Consider the following 20,792-nt stretch of genomic DNA (forward strand, 5'->3'; position numbering starts at 1 on the left):
ACAGATCCATCATAACTTATCTTAACTGAGGCTGCTCGCAAATAAAATCAAGCTTTTTTACGTTTCTTTTATGTAAACATCTTGGTTTAACCATTAAAGTTGCTCGGTAATCGCAACAGTTCCTGTAAATTAAAAATGTTAACAACCAAAAGACATCTCTACAGTTTTCTAGACTAGAGAAAGGCAACTTTAAACCTAAATACAACGTCACTTTAAGTAGTTACTAAATATATGATAACCTTAAACGTCTACCTTAGTTTGAGCGGTTTATGAGTTCATGTTGGCACGGGCGGAATTATATCATTTTAGAGAGCTTGTTTCCTGACGAACACGGCGCGGGTGTTGCACGTAGTCAGCACTTGCTGTTCCGGGGTTGTACAACACAAATCTACTCCACTATGTTACAAATAATAGAATAATAAATCATAATAGTAATAAATAAGGGTTTAGAGCCTCAGTGGAAGTTTGTAGTGAGAGAAGGAATGTTTGGTTTGCGAAAAGGCCGCCAAAACCCCCGGGTCATTTTTCTCGTGTATTTCCGGCGCCCACCGGATGTTGCCAAGGAATATTGAGGCGCTTGTTGAGAACAAATCTGAATCAGTAAAACCTGCCGTTGGACGTTATTGAAGACGTTCGTTAGGATTTGACTGCATTTCACGATATTGGCTGGAAAAACAACGCGAAGCCCCGACATATGGTGAGTGTTAGCTCTCATTGGTTGTGGCGAACACAACAGATACGGTAGCACCATCATGGTTAGCGGTGTTGATATAAACTAGCCCCTCTGGTGCAGTTTGTCTTTGTGGGTTTTACCTGCTGTGCTTCGTCACATATGTTGTGTTGTTACTTATTGTTATGCATTGAATCTCTCTGAATATTGTCCCTAGAAAAGTTTAAAAATAAACGCATAAACAAATAAATAAAATGAAACGGGGACCACTTAACGAGCACTTGTAATGGACACTTTTCGAAACACTTGATGAGTTGTGACAGTGGGTAAGTAATCACTTTGAAAAGGGCGATCTGAGTGTTACACGTAGCGTGTGTTAGTGCAACATAAACACCGGCTTCATTGACAAACGTAATGTGGTTGCTGCTACTTCAGGAAACGCCTGGTGAACTACGCGCTTGTACTTTTAGATCTAGTTTCCATTGTTTGATCGGTGTCCAAACATAGAGCGTAGTTTCATGTGGTCTGATCTCACCGTGGTGGCAGATGCGACATATATATATATATATATATATATGCCGCGAACAGAAAAACTTCAAATCAACAACTTTAAAACAGCACATTACACTTGCACAAAGTCTTTCTAAGTACTTGCTTGTAGGGTTTTGCAAGCATCTTGTAATGGTTCCTCATTTTTCTGTTGTCCTTAAAGGAAGTTCTTTATTTTATGTTGTTGTCATGCTGCAAAACAAACGTGGCACAGATCAGATGCCCCCCCCTGGATAATAATTAATACACCATACTGTTTTTACATTGAACAATGGTTTGATTTCCTGTTTGTGTTTTTTACCATCGAGCAAAGTCTCACTCAGTGTCACTCTGACAATTTAACTCAGTTGTTTGTTGTTTCTAGAAACTCAATAGACAGCCTACATGTTGCCACCCAATTCTGTACTCGCTGGTTTCCATCTCATGTGAGTCAGAGTCTTTGTTATGATCGACAGAAAGACACTTAATCAGCTATTATTTTGATTATTGATTCATCACCAAATAAAGTTTGGTAGTTTTTCAAGCAAAAATAGTAAAAGAATGCAAAAGATTTATAGAGTCTTCCTCTGACATGTTATCTGAATCCATGTTGGTTGGAATATCTTGATTGAGCCACCTATCACCTATAACTACCTACTGAAATGTTGTACCTGTTGTACCACTCTGTCATACAGCATTTGGCTTGGTGCAGAGACAACATGTTTAATTCTTTGTGTTTCTTGCAGTGTTCTTGCTGTGCCATACCACGTCGTGGACCATGATGGATCGAAGAAGAGCCTTGAGTATTCCATTTAGTGTTGAAAAGGATAACATGGTATTTGTGACTCACATTTTTTCTGACATATCCAGTTTTATGGCATGTATGGCAACCAGAGAGCTTTTAGTGTGCCGCTTAAATTGCATCTTATTTTGCTAAGATAATGTGGTCTTGCTTTCTTTATTGCTGCCATCATAAATCCCCATGCAGAGAAATTAGACGTACAATTGTCACAAATGTGCATAACATGATCTACAAATGATTTTTCACTAATGCATGTTCTTATCGACACACAAGCACCAAGCAATTTGAACACATATAGAGTATTTTACAAATTTGGTTTGGTCTTGGTATTTTTGCAACTTTAAGTTGCATCAATTGTTGATCAAATATTTGTCTTATGATTTAAAATGAACCGACCATTATTTCAATTCTAGCTGCTATATGCATTGTGTCAATACCAGTTTGGCTAAACAGCTTCATGCACATGCTTGCTTAACATGATAAATGGGTTAAGGTTAACGTAATAGATTAAAAATAGCAATTTTTGCACATTTGGTTGAACATTGAAACAATTTTGACAAATACATTAAATACATTTCGTACATCTTGTGCATGATAACTAACCAGACTGTGAATTTTAGATGGAAAGCCCACTAAAAATTTCCACGATCTGTCTTTCATCAGAGTGTGGGGAGTTAGACAGACAGGTACAGCAACATTTTTTGTCCTGTGTCTGATCATATTAACAAATGTTATGTTAATAATGTGGCTATTATTAGTCAGGCTCCCATAGTTTACTTTCCTTTCAACAGGTTTCCTGGACAGCATTTGCAGGAAGTAAACTCAGACATCCTGATTCAGAGCATAAAAATGGATCCAGGCTGTTGGATGACAACACTGCAACTATGGTGACTCTACAAATGGCCACGTAAGTGATTGCTGACAAGAGAGTTTTGAGATATAGGCTATTCTAGACTATTGATTGCAGACAGAAAAACCTGTTTATCTGTCCATCAGCTGAAACTAACCAAAATGTTATGTTGTTCACAGTAAACGGGGCTGTGACTTCAATCAGTGATTTTTCCTGTGTAATATACTGCAGTTTCCTAAACTTTCACAAGATGGGGTGCTCCCCCTGAAGATCAGGAAAATAATTTCTTCAATTATCCCTCAGTTAGATCACATGACTGAGTATAGAAGTTTATCATCTTCTTAAGTTTGCTCTTACTCTGACATGTGGCACCTCAAGATTGTCTTTTTTCCGAAAGGGAAACATAAAACCCCCATTGCTTTATCTTTTAAGATCATCTGGTACATCCTGTGCTTATGTATGCAGTATTGATTTTCTACACAGCATACGTTTTGTTATGATAACATAAAAGGCCTTTAATGTAATGTTCATTGGAGAGTGGGGAGAAATCCTGTCGCTTTGTTGTCCCGGTCGACTGTCAAAAAAACCCAGTCCTCGTTAGGCAGTTTCTGCTTTTGCTTTGCACAGTCCCGGGACGGGAATACAGCAAGTTTTACCCACCTTGCCATTTATTTATGTGGCAAACACTGTATTTCTTAAATGAAACAAGCTCTCTGACTCAAGGCGAAGCTTATCATGACTGCACACGCGTCTTATCTACAGTAGGTGACCCCTCCCTGTTGATCAGCTGTAAGACACAAACTCTGGCCTGCAAGGGTAAGACAGAATACCCCGATTGGCCACCATGTTGCGGGGAAGACTGGTTTAGGATGGCTGTGAATAAATGTTTTTCTATTTCGTCCTGCAGGAGGAAACCCTGTCTCGTCCTGACAGATGTCCTAAAGACAGATCTGGGCAAGACTTATATGGAAAAAATAAAACCGAGTCATACCCCAGGAAATGGAGGACAAATGTCAAGTACGTGGAAGGAGAGAGATCGGTGTAAAGAGGATCCTGGGGTCTGCAGAGAACTGAGGTCCATTCACGGAGAGGCCAAACAGGACAAGAGAAATGGCATATTCTGTAAACGCAACCAGACGCCCAACTCACCCTCTCAAAGGTAGGAAGACACTGTGAAAGGAACAGTTTAAGTTGCATTTTCGTAGTCGTCCAATATTTGGTCTCTTTTTATGTCTTCATTTCCTCCAACCATGAGGGAAATATGTGACTCTTTAGCAACTTAATACTCTACTGCACTGATGCTTCCTGTCTGCTGTTTGGTGCAGAATCTTTGGTGAACAGTGCGTGGTTACAAATGGAAGTAAATCAGTCTCATCAGATTTTGACATTTTAAAGCCTTTGAATTTCTAGCACTGAATTTTTACATTGAATTTATTTTTATTTACATTTGTATTTTTTCCGCTACGCCGGTGTTCCAGTTTAGCTGGGGATCATGGCAACTGGTGATTTGTTGTCTTTATTCCAGATGTTGCTGGTCGGTTGCAAACTCTGTCGCAGATTCGTCATTTTCACAAAGCGCCTGTGTGTGAAGTGCGGTGATACACTGAAGGTCTCGTTGAAATATATATCAAACAAAAACCTATCATGTGTTAATATGTCCGTATCAACTTCACGTTTAGACAACAATATAAATCATATGGGTAAAACGATCCCATAACTCCACGAGCTTCGCCTGAATGAAGCAGTTTTGACTCTGCCAGCTGTATAACACCTGATGTTGTTTAAGGAAACGCCCATGTTACCTGGTGATAGTCCGAACACAGAATAAACGCTGCAGACTTAATACCAGGCTTCACAAACTGATGCTCCTCTTCCTAGGAGACACAGGGAGTTATGAAGAATACACACGCGTGGCCAGCTCCACGCAAAGTGCTTTCGTTTGACGCGGGTGATCATTACAATGCAGACACACCAAACATAATAGGAAAACATCACTAACATCAACAAGGTGGAAGCTTGTGAGGTGTTTTTGTGGGTAAAGTTGGTGAACATGAGGTTCAGTCATCTGAGAATGAAAACAACACAAACGCTCATCAGAAAACGCTATAGTTTGTTTTTCGTAGTTTCTGTTATGCAAGTGTTGTTTATCTGTGTGTAATCAACAGATGCTCTGTCTGAAGTGTGTGTCGAGTGTGTTGTCAACATGACACATGTGACGAGGCAAATCTGGAAAACTAACTTAACGTCATGGTCGAACAATGTGTTGTGTATTTCCTCATCTACAGCGGGTTAGTCGCAGGATAAGTCTCCTTATGATTGCAATACCATGTTCAGGGTAGAAGAGGAAATGATCTTCCACACTTTAACCCTTCGATCAACAAGCTATGCAAACCCCTTCTAATGCACAACATTGGTAAAAAATGACCCGTCATTGATGAGTCTTCTATGTCATCAAAGGCTCCATTCTTCATTTAGGAGCGCTGGATTCCAAGACACACCCACAACTCCAGCTTGATCCTGTAGAACATAGTATAACCAACTTTACTCACAAAAACACTGCACGAGCTTCCACCTTGTTGATGTTAGTGATGTTTTCATATGACACGTGTTTGGTGTGTGTGCATTGTAATGATCACCAGCATCAAACGGAAGCCCTTTGCGTGGAGCTGGCCACGCGTGTGTATTCTTCATAACTCCCTGTGTCTCGTATGAACGATGAGCGTAGCTGACAGTATGGTGCTTCTCGTTTGTGTCGTCTCCATGGGTTGTCGCAAGTTTCACATGATTTCAAATTGTTTTAATTTCAGGCCGTCTCTTGTCTGACATATGATGCTGTACTGATATTTGCTCAAGAACCAGACTAAACTTCAAAAGTGGGGATAGTGTGATAGGTGGTTGATGAATAATGAACAAAAGTAGCCACAATAGCAGGAGGAGGTTTTCTTTATTAGGGTCATTTCGTCTGCTGGTTTTTTCTTCGTTTAAGCAGAAATGACATTTTAATGGTGTTTGGCTCGGCCAGCTGCATCCTTGGCTCTCCGGATTTTCCAGGCAGAAAAGTTGATTTCATTTGGAACAATACCGCACAGAAAGATTTCACAGCTCGAGGTTCTGGTTCAAATAGGTTTCTGCTTTTGTTTTTTTGTTGCTGTATTTGTGTTTTATCTTGGATATCTTGTGATTAAGTACAGTCTTTGTATATAAAGGTCCTGGGAATTAAATTTTGTACCACTTCATGTAGGCTTTGTGAAAATGAGAATAATGTGTGCAGCAAAATAAGAACATGTTGTTATTTTTCTTCAGGTCAAGACTCAGGAGAAAGTCACAGAATATGGATTACAAAGAGGACCGAGACGAAAACAAAGATATCAAGGAGATGATAATCGGCAAGAGCAACGGAGAAAGCTACAAATATGCTGAAGTCGTAGGTGAGGAAACCCATAAAGAATTAAGAATCCTGCTTATTTATGTGATGCTAACCACCACTTCACACAGTTATTCTGTCGGTGTTGATTTTACCCTTGAATCGATTATTGGTCCAACTCCCTGGAAATCACCACCGATCTCTTTTTCCACTCTCCCCTGACCTTGCGGATGGGGTTCTCTCAACTGTCCCTGAAGGCTCCTCCCAGTTGGAGAGGTGTATTGACTATCTTGACCTTGCCTCCAGACTGAACAAACAAATGTTGCATTTTTAAAGTTGTTAAAAACAAACACAACCAGATATACAGAGTTCATAATTAAGCCACATTTTTTTACTACGAGGAGATGAAAATGTCCTATGTCGTTGTCACATATATGTTTATTTCAGCATGAGTGGCTTATTATTGTTTCTCTGTCTGATGTAGATTGTGGGTTGTCGGTGAGCTGGGAGCCTGCTGAGAACACGAGAGATTGTGATGAGTTTTCCCCAAAGATCATCAAGGAGAAGTCGGCTGAACCGGAAAAAGAAGTTCAGCAAAGTGTGGTGGGTCCTGTAGACGAGGCTTTAAAACTCAGAACTCACCAAGAATAAAATCCAAACCAACCTCTTCCCACAGAAGGCAGTAAAGAAAGGCCCCTGTCATGTAGACATGATACCAAATCTTCAGTCAACCGCATGTTTTGAATGAGCCCTTGATTCAATTCCATAACACTCTAATACTGCACAAGTCTGAAACTAGAACCATCACATTGTTGTAAAGCGGCAGCAGTTTTTGTCCACTCCAAATAAATATTTGAAAACATAAATTTAATGCAAAATGTTTAACAGTTTTACATGTAGTAAACTAAGAATCACAGTATATAAAGTTGGACGATGGGTCTCCTCCTCCTCCTCCCACTATTTAGAGATGAAGCTAAAATATACCTGATACAAAATAATTGTTTTATGACCTATACTGCAGCCAGCCACCGGGTGGTGATCAAGGCATTTTGGCTTCACTTTATGGGAGCTGCCATGTCGTCCTCCTTTATCTACAGTCTGTGCGACTGTCCAATTCAAAGCTGTTCTACAGTGGTGCAATGAACAGAAATATAAATCAAAAAATATTTGGTCCCAACAAAACAGTGCTGATGAAAACAATACAAATAAGGTGAATTTCTTTTTGTCTTTAGACCAGAAAGGTTTTAGCAGCTTACAATGTCTACACGTTTGTTTTACAACACAATACCTATTTGAAAAAACTGTATTTTAAAGCCAGAAAGCCATTTATTTCACAGACATCACATATTTTATGGGGATTAAAAGGAGATATTCTCAAAAATGTTATTTTAAATCTTCACATCTCTTGTACTTAAAAATAAACAATGGTTCTTTATTCTGTGCTGTATCTGCATGACTTGTCTGGTGAATATACAACAAAAACGACACATCCCATTCTGTGCTGTCCCCACAGAAGAAAAAAAGGAACAATTCAGGGTCCCTGCACAATAGCACAGTGAGCCCTAAACGGCGCCGTGAGAGCGTGCTTCGTCTGACTGGAGAAGATGGAAGAGACAGGGTACCGGCCCGACCTGAAGCTTGTGTGGCAGAAAGTGGAGAAGAGGGAGATTCTGAAAACGTGGACCGTACCATTGTACAGTTCACTGTGGGAGGGGATGATGGAAGAGAAGTTCTGGTCCCGATCATCACTCCTTATTTGGAGACTGGGGATGCCATCAACACCCAAAGAGATCGAGAGTCCAGCCAGGACAGCACAACCAAGACAAGCAGCCCTTCTGACCCAAGTGAGTCAGAACGAGTGATGTTAGATCCTCTTCTAAACCTGAACTTTTTAATGTTGACAAACATCTTTTGTTAGTTTGTCTTTTACTTTCTTTTGTACGTGTGGGTCCTTCATCTCATTAGCGGCTGTGATTCCTCTTTTTACAACTTCCCAATTGTCTTTTGGAGGATTACTAGCACCCATGCTCCCCTACAAAGCACATTACACCTCCCTTGTGCTGTGTCAAATAAGCGTATAAATGTGCTTGGGACTGTGCTTTTTTTTAAAAGCCTGATTTCTAAGTAAAAATCACACTCGTTCTTTTCTTCATGCTTTTGTTTCAGTTGTGCTGTCCAGTGATGATGAGGAGAGCGACAACGTTCCTCCACACTGCAGACCACCGGTCCACACATTGGTCACTATGGAAGACACCGTTATACAGAAGGCTGTGATCAGACAAGATGATTGTGACTTACAGGACATGCAGGTTGGCAGAATATGTCTCTTTGTTGTACAGAAGTTTATCCACGTCCACAAAAACACATTTCATGAAATATTCTGGAGAATACAGGTTTTGATTTTTATGTGCAGGTTGTAATTCTGTTGGAAACAGAATCTGCCCTTTTTATCACAAGTAGAAAAACGACCTTGCACAGGTTTCTAAACTGAGCTGAGTTAATGCCCAGATTAACATGACATCACAAAGGGGTTTATTGAGACATCATGCGGATGCCTGAGGTTTTACTTCACCACAGGGGATCCTGTTTACCACTCGCTAATTGACTGAAACAAATGAGAATGCTTTGCCTGTGTAACAGGCACTTAGATATCAAGGTTAAACCAGACATGAGTCACGTAAGAGAAAGATCTTATAGATGGTAAATACAAAGAGTATAAATAATGAATATATAGAATATTGTAAAAGGAAAATCATTTTATTCTCAACAGAATCACTAGTCTAGTTTAGTACTATGTTACTGTAAGTCAAGAACTCCAGAAGATGAATGAAAAAAGATTGATTACAGGATGCATGGCTATGCTGGTACCCCACATTTCAGCCCCAGCTCAGTTTCAGTTGTAAAAATATCTGTTTAAGAAAATACATGTGTTTGCAGGTGAAAGGGGTCGGAGGCCTTTGAGCGCAGTATATTAATAAATTTAAACATCCTGACCCAAGTTCGGAGCATTACATTTAAACATATAAACTTCCCAGTGTAGACACAAGCTTCATTATATTTAAGCTGAGTTAGTTAAAGTTGTTTTTAAAAACAGAAAACATTTGAAAAATGTAGGGATGCACCGATATGGAAATTCTTGGCCGATACCGATATTTAAAACAACAATCTAGCCGATAGCCGATAGCCGATACCGATATTTGTTTATTACTTGAATAATATGAAAAACAGAAAAAGTGACAAGTGTAACTTTAGATGCCATGTTGAAATCCTTGGTGGTATTACCCCCTCTTGAAATGTCGGCTGAACATGTCTTTCTCTGAGACAGTGAAGAAATCCCACACAGCCGACGCTGCCGACATTGTCTCTGCTGTTTGTATGTAGTACCTGTTGCGCATGTGCACACCGGACCCGCATTTCTCTGCGCCGGTGAGCCCGCTATTCTCCGCTAGTTGTTGTATGTAACCTGTTCAATGTCGGGTGTCGGGGGTAAATGACGTATTCTCCAAGCAAGCCTTTAGCCCCCCCCCCCCCACTCTCTTTTTATCTATATGACTGCTTGTGTGGCTGTAGTGGATGGGCAGAGGGGGACATTTAATTATGTGATTGGGAAAATTGGGAAAATTAAAACTCCAGGACAACAGAAGGAGAATACAAAGTATGGGATGCGTATTTGATCATTTATATCATATAAAATATGTCATTTATATCGTTTAAAATCATTTTTCAGTCTGTTTCCTGGCACGATACGCTCGCACACCGAAACCATCGGTGAAGGGCGCTGGCGCGGCGCATCACAGCCCATGTGAACCGCACAAAGGTTTAACAGGGGGGTGGATGGGAGGCACCTGGCTTTCCTTGGCGCTGCGCTGCGCGGCGCGGCGCGGCGCTTCAGCGCCCGGTGTAAACCCGGCGTCAGTGTACCATAATCTGGATGCCAGATTGGCAGGCTGCAGAAAACATACCAATGAACATCGGCCAATGTTATCGGTGAAAGTCAAGTTTATTACCGATACGCCGATGGCAGTAAACGAGGCGAATATCGGCCGCTACCGATATACGGCCGATACATCGGTGCACCACTAGAAAAATGTAAACCTATTTTGAAAAAACCTTTACTACTGATATTCTTTAAGACTTACACAGGGCTAAAAACAAACAAATTATGATCCCACTTTGGTTTTTATGTGGGCATATTTGTGCAAGTTTAAGTTACAATCAAATTTGTGTCATCTTGACACCCAAAATAATCCTCACAGTATCTTCTTACACTGTAAGGACAAGCTCTGTTTTAAATTGCATGTTAAAACAATGTGTTTTTATTGTCAAATGTATGTCACATTCATAAGCACAACAGGATCTCAGAAATGACACTGATGACTAAAGATCAGACAGATGGAGAAAAGATGATAGAAGAAGCTGCTGCTTGGAAAAACCACAAATGTCTCTTCAGTTCGAGAGGATTTGACAAAGTGCTGCAAAAGAGTCCTCTTACTAATGATAAACCCTTGTAATGCTTCATTGCTAAAGGAAAATGTCGTCTGAAAAATTGATTCAGCTGGTTTTACTGGTGCTAACATTCATATCCACATCTGCAGTAGTTGTGGCAACACTGCTTTTATGTTTTCAGGATAGGAAAAGTTGTTCTTGCTATAATGATGAAGTTTTGTGGTTATAACAAGAAATTCTTAAATGGGTTTGGTCGTCCGATGTTTTCATCGCAAGATACTTGTGAAAAACAGCAGCAGCAGCATTCATTGACGTCAACCGCAATGTTTTTCTGTGTGCTGCCACTTGATGGCACCAGAGTTAGAAATGTCTAATTCCTACACATAGTGGTTGTACGAGCACTGAAGTGACATTGGAAGAATGTCCTCCCAAACCACGGGGCTTGGCTGTACTCCCAGGTTATTGTCTGTCTGACTTTGTGATAAACTAACTGTAATCTTACCATTTCAAACTGCTTGTGTGTCTTTGTGCATCATAGGTGCTGCGTGCAGTTGTAGACAAGCTTCCTGTTTCGGTGGCACGTTATCCCATCCCCAGTATCGACCACTCCTGCATGAGCATAGCCTTCTCCACCCTACACTGTGGCGGCTACCGAGGGATAGCAAATGGCAACATCATGGTAACCCGACCCAACAAATATATCCATTTTGCAGAATCCATATCATCCTTTCAGGACATGAATTGCAACATGTTTTTTTTCTCTCCTTTCACAGATGGCAGACCAAACAATCATCATCCCTCTGAAAGGTAATGTGGACATTTCCTCAACACACAAGTACAATCACACTGTTTGTCAAGAGGCTGTGACCTGACTTTGACCTTTTTATCTGGATCGTATAAACCCAAGACCAAGAGGAACCCGTATCATCTTGTTTTGTTCATGCTGTCTGCACATCCTCCCCCAGCTTAGTGGTCTATTTCAGATAGTAAAGTGTGTGTGTGTGTGTGTGTGGGTTCATGGATTAGACCCTCAAGGCCCTTGTGCACTTTCACCTCTGAGCCTGTGAAATCTCCCCTTCTCCGAACTAAGGTGCTCCATGTGTGCAAGAACAATTCAAGACTGAACAATGTTGAAAACTTTGGCCTCGACAACAATTATTTTTTTGCAGTTATATTTCTATTTTAACCTACATTTATCAGCTCTACAGATTGCTATGTCTGTCAGTTGTTTGGTCAGTCCACATCAGAATATCTCCAATGGATGGGTTACCATTAAGTTTTGTGCAGATGTTCATATTCCCAAAGGAGGAATTTTAATGACTTTACCTCAAACACAAACACTAGGTTGACATGGATGGATTGCTGTTAGGTTTCCTACAGATATTCCAGGTTCCCAGAGGATAAATCCTAATAACTTAATGCAATTTGTTAACATTTCTTCTAGCAACTTTTAATAGCATAAATTGATTGTCATCAAACTTTGGGACATTCATAGTCCCCAGAGAAGGAATTATAATGAATTTAATTATTGAGGCGAGAGAGGCATATATCTGCAGGAAACAGGACTGACTTTGTTTGGTGGCAAGAGGTTGATGGAATACTTTTACTGCTGGTTAGAGGAACATGCGAGTTGTTCACCTCTTGTATGTGTGAGGCATTATTTTGAGTGTGCTTAATGTAAAGATGTAACAGTGTTGATCATTTGGTACCAAAGCTGCGAGCTGCTAAGCTAACCTGCTCTCCCCCTCTCCTCAGACTCTACTGACCAGGTGGAGCTGATGTTAACGTTTGAGCGCACAGCTCTGAGGAGGTACAGTGTCTGGGAGGAGCAGGAAATGGAGATGCGTGAGCTTCACTTTAACGGTGACGAGAATCCTTTCCCTGCTGCTGTCCTCGTGTTTTGTGTGTCAGACACTGCTGCAGCTGAGATACAGCACATCCTCAGCATGCTGTGTGTCGAACAAGATGGAAACACTAACACTGGTGAGTTTGCTGGAGCGATCTAAGTGTGAAGACATGTCGGTACCTCAAACACATATTTCTAAATGTTGCATTCTAAATTGCCTTTACATTTTGTGAAAAGCAGTATGTTACTGATTGACAGGCTTAACAGTGTTAAAAACAATGCTTATATTTCCATTCCAGTCAAGTCAAAGGTAATGTCTATAAACAGGGGAGGGTTAGGGTTAGGGGAGGGACAAGATTTCGGGGCCCAAAGTGTCTACTTTCCGTTTCTAGTTCTTTCACGTCTGAGCAAGTTAAAGTTTACAAATGTCACATGTTTCTCCTGATAGTTCTGAAAAGATTTTCAGTATTGTTTGATATGTCACCTTTTCCTCATGTAAATCTTTTTTATTTTAATAGGCACAGCCAGCCCCTTCATCCTGCTGACTCTGAGAGACCCTCTAGAAGGAATGGAGGGCGCTTTATTACGCTCCCTCCTGGACATCGACTGTCTGAACAGTCTGACACATGAACAATCTCTGGGATCCCTCGGCTCAGACAGATTCAGGGGTTGGGATGAGATCCAGAATCCTGTTCTTTGTCTTGATGATAGCATTGAATTGATCAGAAAAATTGGACTTGACTCACACCTGCTGTGTCTGCTGGGCCTCGAGAGCCCCGACCCTGAACCCAACGCATACAGTTCACACTCTGACACAGAGGAAAACAACATGCTGCAGATCTGTCCGGAGGTTGAGCTGCAAAAAGGGACGCCCCCGGACCCGGAGACGACATCAGAGGAAGACACAGGGACAGAAGTCAAACCTGAGGAGGATCAGAAAGAAGAAGACGAACATCCCTCTGAGGTAAATGGTCAACATACATTTTGACCCCTGGAAAAAAGCAATGTATACCTCAGTGTTTTTCCTTGCAGTATTAAAAGTTCTGAAAGAATAAGACATAGAGCAAAACAATGAGCATAGCAGAAATATTTTTCCTTCTTTCCACGTCTGTTGATCATTTTTCTTGCCATCTGATTCATTTTGTGTCCCCTGCGGAATCACTGGACGATGTGTTCTGCCAATGGTAAATTGTTACAAGGTGTAATTTGCTCTCATGATATCAATTTTCTTCCCACAGAAGAAAAAGGAGGGACCCACCCCTGTATACACACTGTGCCATCGTCGTACCAAAGGATCGTACTCCGTGTCCCACTGTAAACCAGACTCCAGCTGGATTAAATATAAACACCGGGGTCTCCCAAGCAGGCAAGTTACCTACGTAGTCTCATGTGCAGCTTCTCGTGCAGGAAGGTCCAGCGGCTCCCAAATGAGGAACGTTTCTGCCACTAGAATTCACTTCTGGGAATAAGAATGAAACAGATTTAGGGATTCATTGATCCGCAACCAATGCACCAGTTTTCGACTTTAGTTATTTGCTGATGCAGAATTTCAGTACGATACCAGTTGATTTTTCCAAACTTTAAAGCGATTTCTCTTGTAATCAGGGGTTTCTAGGAAATCTTGAATTTAAGACAGACCTTAATGGAGAAACATTTCTGAATTTGTCTGTATTCTCTAATTCTAATTGGACATATAATATTGGTAAAAACATTGTAACTATTACAGTCTACTTACTGCTGCAGGTCAGATTCAAATCTATCTTCTCTTTTCATTGACAGCTCCTACTTATCCTTATCCTAATGGTTATGTTACTGATATGACCTGTTATCTATGGTAATTTGAAGTTAAATCATTCTTCTTTCTTGCCTCCTCTCTTTAGGTTGATCCAGTTTCCTCCTCCTCCACTAAAAGGAGGAATAACTGTTACAATGGAAGACCTGCAGTGCTTGGACAGCGGGCAGTTCCTCAACGATGTAATCATCGATTTTTACCTCAAGTGAGTAGCACGTTTTTAAACTGACAGCTTTCGGTTCCTTGTGAGATTTGTGGAGGTGAAACCTCATTTTTGAAACAATCGTGTTTATGTGTTCCTTGAAAACAGATACCTCCTCCACAATGCATCCGATGCTGTGGCTGAGCGCTCCCACATCTTCAGCAGCTTCTTCTACAAGCAGCTGACGCGGAGGGACAATGCCAGCGAAGGCGCCACCAGTGACACGTAAGTAGTGCAGGCGAAGCTCGGTGTGCACGCGGTCTGCACTGGCAAAAGTTGTCGCCGTCTCCCACCTGATCGGCTTTGATATATCACCTTAAGTAACTACCAGGCGTCAGGCATCACATCCTTGAGATTATAACTCAATCGAGCACTGACAGAGTTTAGCTTTAAGCAGTACAGGAAGTGACTGACTGACAGATGTTTACCCCTCAAGGTTTAATCTAGCTGAATGCGCTGCTGCTGAGACTCACCTCGACCTGACTTGACTCCGCTTCGTATTTCTTTGGCTTTCTGTCTTTGTAGTTAGAATTCAATAATGTTGAATCAACACAACTATCATATAATGAAAAACATTTATATGATTTCATCTTAGCAGTTTAATTTGCCCTTTAACTTAATATTTTGGAAGGACAAAGAAACATAAAATGCTTTATCCCTGTTTTACTTCCAGTGCATCCTGCTAGCATACCTTGTGCTCTTGTAGCTTAAAAGGTGCACAATGTTAAATACTTCAGAGAATTTCAGGTGTTTTTGCGTGTTTGTCGCGACGTGTGAAACAGGTTTATAACTGGTGTCCCTATCTTTATCTTTGTGTTAGCTGTCAGAGGCAGAGGCGGCACCAGCGGGTGAAGACGTGGACACGCCATGTGGACATCTTCAAAAAGGACTTCCTGTTTGTCCCTGTCAATCAGGAGTAAGTTAAACACGTGAAGTGATGTGAGATTTGTTGTTGTTGTTGAGATGTCACATTACGTCTCACATTGCTCTGTTGTCTGCTTAGGGCTCATTGGTATTTAGTCGTCATTTGCTTTCATGGGCTGAATGAGCCTAAATTCGAGGCCTGGCCTGGCCCAGGCTCGGAGATGACGAAAAGCCACGACGAGACAGAGAAGCTGCAGGAACAGGACGAGGCTCAGAGCTCGAAATGTCCAAATGACACCGAGACAGCACCTCAGGAAAACCCCAGTGACAACGTGGCACCAGAGACAGGTGGCTAAATGATTCATAGCTTCTCTGTGCAAATATCACTTTCTGTCACTTTTTGTGCATATTTTTCTTGCTTCTACGATGTTGCGATTATATTGATGATTGAGAAACTGAAGGATGGGGTTGTTTTCTTGTTTCAGAAAACACTAAAGAGCAACTTCCCAAGGATCCACCACCTGGTCCAGTGGTAAGAAATAACCGTTTTGTGCTCACAATTAATAAAAATGTTTCTCTTTTTCTCTGGCAGACAATTATTTATTTAACAACTGTTTGTCCAGATCTGCTCTGTCTAACTATGTCTTTGCTTTCAGAGGTGCACAGAGAAAACTTTCCAGAAAAGGGTCGTTTGCAAGAGGTGAGTGTGTTGGCAGAGTTTTATTATAAACTGCCACTGTGGCCATCTGGTATTGAGAGCTGTTCTTGATTTTAACACGAATCCTCCAGGACTATGTGTTCATGTTTGCATGATTTTTAGAAAGCACAGATAAGTTGATCATCAGTAACAATAAAAGTGATTCCTCTAAAATTGGTGAAATGTCTATGGAGTACATGTTTTGATGACTTATCCAGACTGTGTAGAATTATTTGACCTAGAAATTCTGGCTACAGTGAAGTAACACAATGCTCAAAAGGGAATATTTATCAACACTAAAATGCTCCAAACCTTCATATTTCATGGGAACAAGATTTGAGGAAATATTCCAATGTTTTTAGCGTCGTCGTATATTTACGAGTCACAGTCCTCGATAAAGTATGACAGAAAGACTAAAGCAGAAAACTCCAGGTCCAGTGGACACCTACACACCATATGGACTGATTACAAAACACACACGTCTGTACAAGCATGGTCAGACATGGTGAATTCGAATTACCTTCGACAAGGAGGTTTTGTTTTCAGCCCTGTCTATTTGTTGGTTTGTTTGTTTGTAGGCAAGATTATGCAAAAACTACCAGACAGATTTCCACAAAACGTGGTGTAAGGGTGTGATATGGTTCAGGGAGGAACTCGTATCTTTTTGGTGTAGATGTGGATCAAGGGGCAGATCCAGGATTGTGTTTTTTTTCAGCATTTTTGTTTATTTCTCAGAATGATTCATGGATCTTGATGGAGAAAAAAACGAAATTTTTAGGGAATTGATATTATAAGTGTGTGCAATTTTTTGTAAATTCAAATAAAAATCAGGATTTAAAATTTAAAATTTAAATTTAGTTCATAAGGGGACTTTTGGACCTTGGTGGAGGCATGTGCTCTACTGAGTGCCATTCTAGTTTTACATAACGAATTAAAGATAAAACGTGATATTTTGTATCATGTCTCGACCCCTCAGATTGAATTTGATACTTGATATTTATCATTGGTAAATTGCACCTTGTGTTAAACCGATACAAAAATGTATTATTATTATTAAACTTAGCATACAGCTAAAGAAGAGGATTGTGGTCTCTTGTTGAGACAATTTGTCTCTCTCTCTCTTTTTGAGCTCTTTAGTGTTATGTGTATATCACAGAACTGTTTTAGCCCCTTTTCAATGTTGTTGGCTTCTAGTTGTATCCACACTAACCTGTAGATGTGGAAAAATAGCCCTCAATAACACATGAATGTGGAGCAAAGCATTAAATGACAGATTTTCCTCTCTGCAGGCCGTGCATCCTCATCATGGATTCCCTCAAACCTTCTCTTCACGAGCGAGTCTTCAAACTCTTACGGGAGTAAGTGTGACAGCTTATATCCGCCTGTCTATAGCTGTGTTGGTGTGTTTGTTGTACTTGTGTGTTTTAAGATGATATACATGTCTCTCAGGTACTTGCAGTCAGAGTGGGAGGTCCGTCGTGGCTCAACGAGGGAATTTAGCCCTGATCAGATGAAAGGTTCACACTGTCAAGTTCCCCGTCAAGACAACAGCAGCGACTGTGGCCTTTACCTGCTGCAATACGTCGAGAGTTTCTTGAAGGTAAAGAGTCGTCTGTGTTTTCTGGGGCTCACATAGTCTGACATAGAATTCTAAGTTATTTCAAGACGTGTTGACAGTGAGAAACTTCTTCTGCTCGTAGGACCCCGTGGTTCACTTCGATCTCCCCCTACGCCTAGAGAGATGGTTCCCACGACAGCAGGTGCGGCGGAAACGAGACGAAATCAGAGACCTGGTACTTAACCTTTACAGATGGCAGAATCTGGACAGTGACGGGCATGAGTGACGGACATTTCAGCGTGAACTGGAGATATTCCTTTTAGGTTAGTTCTTGTTGTTAGACACATTAACTTGAACAACACTTGGAAGCCTTTGACTCTCTGTGGCTCCTGTGACTGAATATGAAGGCAGCAGTAAATTCAAAATAAACACGTAGCTGTCCATACAACCTGAAATACAAAGTCGGTCATATCCAGAAATGCAAATGTTTGTACACCTCGAGACCTTTTATTGATTGTTTTTATGCTGCAAGATATTTTATAAAAGGCATTATTTGTAACAGATTTTCTATATTTTCTAGTTTGTCATCAGAATTTTCTAATTTGTCATCTTAAACGCAGCCATGGTATATTATACGTTTCAATTCAAATGTTTTCCCCACTGAAGCCTCAGGGACTGGAATCTGACCCAACACTCGCATCACTTTCCCTTTGTTGAACTCTTCCGCTCACTCTGTGCCTCACTTAGTCTCAGACAGGACAACTGAGCATTCACTCATCTTGTCTTCTGTGTGTCTGAGTGTGTCCCACTCTGTGTTACAATCTGTGTTACAATCCATCAAAGGCCCTGAAATCACAGTGAGCCTCATGGTATCAGCTGAACTTACAGAAATACCCCAAAGCAAGAAATTTATATATTAACACAACTGACACAATTTTACCAGTGTGCAGCTAATGATGAATTTCACCATCAATGAATCTGATTACTACTGTGTTTTCTTCAGTGATGTTGTCAAAATTCCAGTGATCACACTTTACTAAAGCCCAAGTTAATGTAATCATCTTACCTGTTGAGCCCTAAATCCAAAGACATTGTTGTTACTGTCACACAAACTGAAGGGAAGAAGAAAAAATGAGCTGAAATTTGATTGTTTTTTTCATCATTTTCCCGTTGATTAACTAATTGATTAATCAAAAAATATAGAAAAATCGAAAACAGTGTTTGGAAATGTTTTTGATCCTGTTGTGGATTTGGCACCTTTTTTTGACCAAACTTAACGAGTGTAAGTTAATGGCTGCTTTTAAGTAAACTAAAAAACTAATAGCTACAGTCTTTACTGTAGATGTTCTGTACACGTGGGTTATGTTCATGCAAACTACCTTATTTCATACATAAAGCATATAAGTGAATGAATTCCTTTGATAAATCGCATTTTGTCAAACAAAGTTGAGGGGTGCGCATACACTGGCACGTAACAGTATTCCGTTAAGGGTAAACACTGCTTAATTAAGATCTGTGATGGCCTGAAAGTTTCATTTCAACTCCACTGTTCTCGACAGAGATAAGTTCCGATCATGTTTTAGTTTTCTTTTACAAAGTCCTTGATCTGTCTTTTTTTTAGATCTTATTCATGAATGTTCAGGAGCTGATTCCAAAATATGTTTGGTTTCGATGCTGTATTAAAAGTTATAGAAAAAAAATCACCTGTTATTTTGTGGGGTTTTTTTTGTGGTTACCTTGAACATCTAGTTTACTGCGGATGGAGAGTGACAAGTGGACAATATTTCACCGTAGCCCTGACGTATTTTCCTTCTTTGTTTTCAGAACAAGATGATCAGTGATTGGTCACTAAAACCCAGATTGAATAATAATGATGATAATGATAAAGTTTATAACTATAGTCATGAAATAATCAGCAAAAAAAATAAATAACGCAAATAGGGAAATTAAAAATGAAATAAAATCAGGAAAGGCTTTCTGATCAAATGTTTGTTAAGAGGGGACTTAAAAGACGTCGCCTTGTGACAGGTCAGGTTGTTCCAAAGCCTCGGGTGCTGAAGCCCTGTCCTCTGGTTTTCAACAGATGAAAGACCTCTGCCTGAGGGTCCTCTGATTTGTTCGCCTGTGGATCACAGCCGACATTTAGGCTAAAAACCTGATGTAAATGACGCCGTTTCTTGTCAAATTTGAATGTCGGGGCTTACAGACACTTAGATGACACCACACGAGCAGTATGGAGGCATTTAATGTTCTTTTCTGTTTGTTTGTGGTCGCCATTTACTTCAATTGTATTGGATTTGGCTGCAACACTGTTCATTTCCTGAACCAAAATTCTTTAGTGGACCCGCCCCTCCATCTGGATAGTGGCCAGTAGATGATGAGTGAATTACAATTATGGGTGAACTATCCCTTTAAGTGAAGAGTCAATAAATCCTGGAAAAGGTGCTGTTTTTCAGAAAGAGTTAAGAAGTTCCTCAGAGGATGAATCTTAATGCTTTTGGTGACTTTTTAAATGTTTTCCCCTAGTATGAGGTAAAAATTCCACTCTGACCAACACTGATTTAAAACCACTTGCCATCTGCTTCCACTGTTTGTATATGTTTTGCTGTCAATGCCAGATTCTGAGGAACAAAACAACACTATAAACTCATCGTCTGTGAGATGATGATGATGATGATGATGATGATGCTGCCACCACCATTGTCTTTCACACTAAACCCTAAGTTTGTTAACCCTCATTACTCTCTTCCTTCTATTCTGTCTCTTCACGTTTGCACCACAGCGACTTAAAGATAAGAAGAGGCTGATTTCCCTTTTTAAAAACAGGATAAATCCTATTGGAAGAGGTCTGGGGTTAAAGGTCGTCTAAGCCTGCGACTCTGCTGTCATATTTATATACATACTTAGAGGATTTCAGCTTCTCAGCTCCGACGCCTCGGCTGCTGAACCTGCGCACATTCACTGCTGTGTATATTTCTGGGATGGCAGAGATCTGTGTTTGGGACTTCTTGAGAACAGCTGCGAGCCAGATTATTAAAAAAAGTTCTCGAACTTGTCTGCAGCTGCCAGATCAGCGCTTTGTTTCTTTTATACTGCAGTGGAATTAGTGATTGTTTTACAGCACCAGACACGAGTCATTATGATGTCTGCAGGCGATTGTCAGGCTGGGACCC

General features: G+C 40.6%; 1 protein-coding gene across 5 annotated transcripts; it reads left to right on the forward strand.

Annotated features, from left to right (window-relative positions):
* The first annotated feature begins 554 nt into the window (after nucleotides 1-554).
* On the forward strand, nucleotides 555-19,319 carry senp7 (SUMO specific peptidase 7). 5 transcript variants are annotated; one of them, XM_034575153.1, is made up of 23 exons: nucleotides 555-697; nucleotides 1,945-2,033; nucleotides 2,621-2,686; nucleotides 2,789-2,907; nucleotides 3,758-4,009; nucleotides 6,154-6,278; nucleotides 6,699-6,817; nucleotides 7,728-8,058; nucleotides 8,381-8,523; nucleotides 11,199-11,339; nucleotides 11,434-11,467; nucleotides 12,416-12,643; nucleotides 13,025-13,470; nucleotides 13,745-13,872; nucleotides 14,387-14,503; nucleotides 14,609-14,725; nucleotides 15,321-15,416; nucleotides 15,504-15,712; nucleotides 15,850-15,896; nucleotides 16,021-16,064; nucleotides 17,351-17,419; nucleotides 17,511-17,661; nucleotides 17,762-19,319. In XM_034575153.1, the coding sequence occupies exons 2-23, from the start codon at nucleotides 1,977-1,979 to the stop codon at nucleotides 17,903-17,905; spliced, it is 3,183 nt and encodes a 1,060-aa protein (XP_034431044.1). In that variant the 5' UTR covers nucleotides 555-697; nucleotides 1,945-1,976; the 3' UTR covers nucleotides 17,906-19,319. The 5 variants fall into 5 exon arrangements, with proteins under 5 accessions (XP_034431044.1, XP_034431043.1, XP_034431045.1 ...); XM_034575152.1 differs by having other exon boundaries at nucleotides 2,792-2,907; nucleotides 6,693-6,817; XM_034575154.1 differs by having other exon boundaries at nucleotides 2,792-2,907.
* Nucleotides 19,320-20,792: the final 1,473 nt, after the last annotated feature.

This window comes from Hippoglossus hippoglossus, chromosome 21, assembly GCF_009819705.1.
Source record: "Hippoglossus hippoglossus isolate fHipHip1 chromosome 21, fHipHip1.pri, whole genome shotgun sequence".
NCBI lineage: Eukaryota > Metazoa > Chordata > Actinopteri > Pleuronectiformes > Pleuronectidae > Hippoglossus > Hippoglossus hippoglossus.

Coding starts and splice junctions, on each gene's coding strand:
- senp7 (XM_034575152.1), top strand. CDS start 1,977: ATGATGGATCGAAGAAGAGCCTTGAGTATTCCATTTAGTGTTGAAAAG. Junction 12,644..13,024: donor AGATGGAAACACTAACACTG/GTGAGTTTGCTG, acceptor TTATTTTAATAG/GCACAGCCAGCCCCTTCATC. Junction 13,873..14,386: donor CACCGGGGTCTCCCAAGCAG/GCAAGTTACCTA, acceptor TCCTCTCTTTAG/GTTGATCCAGTTTCCTCCTC.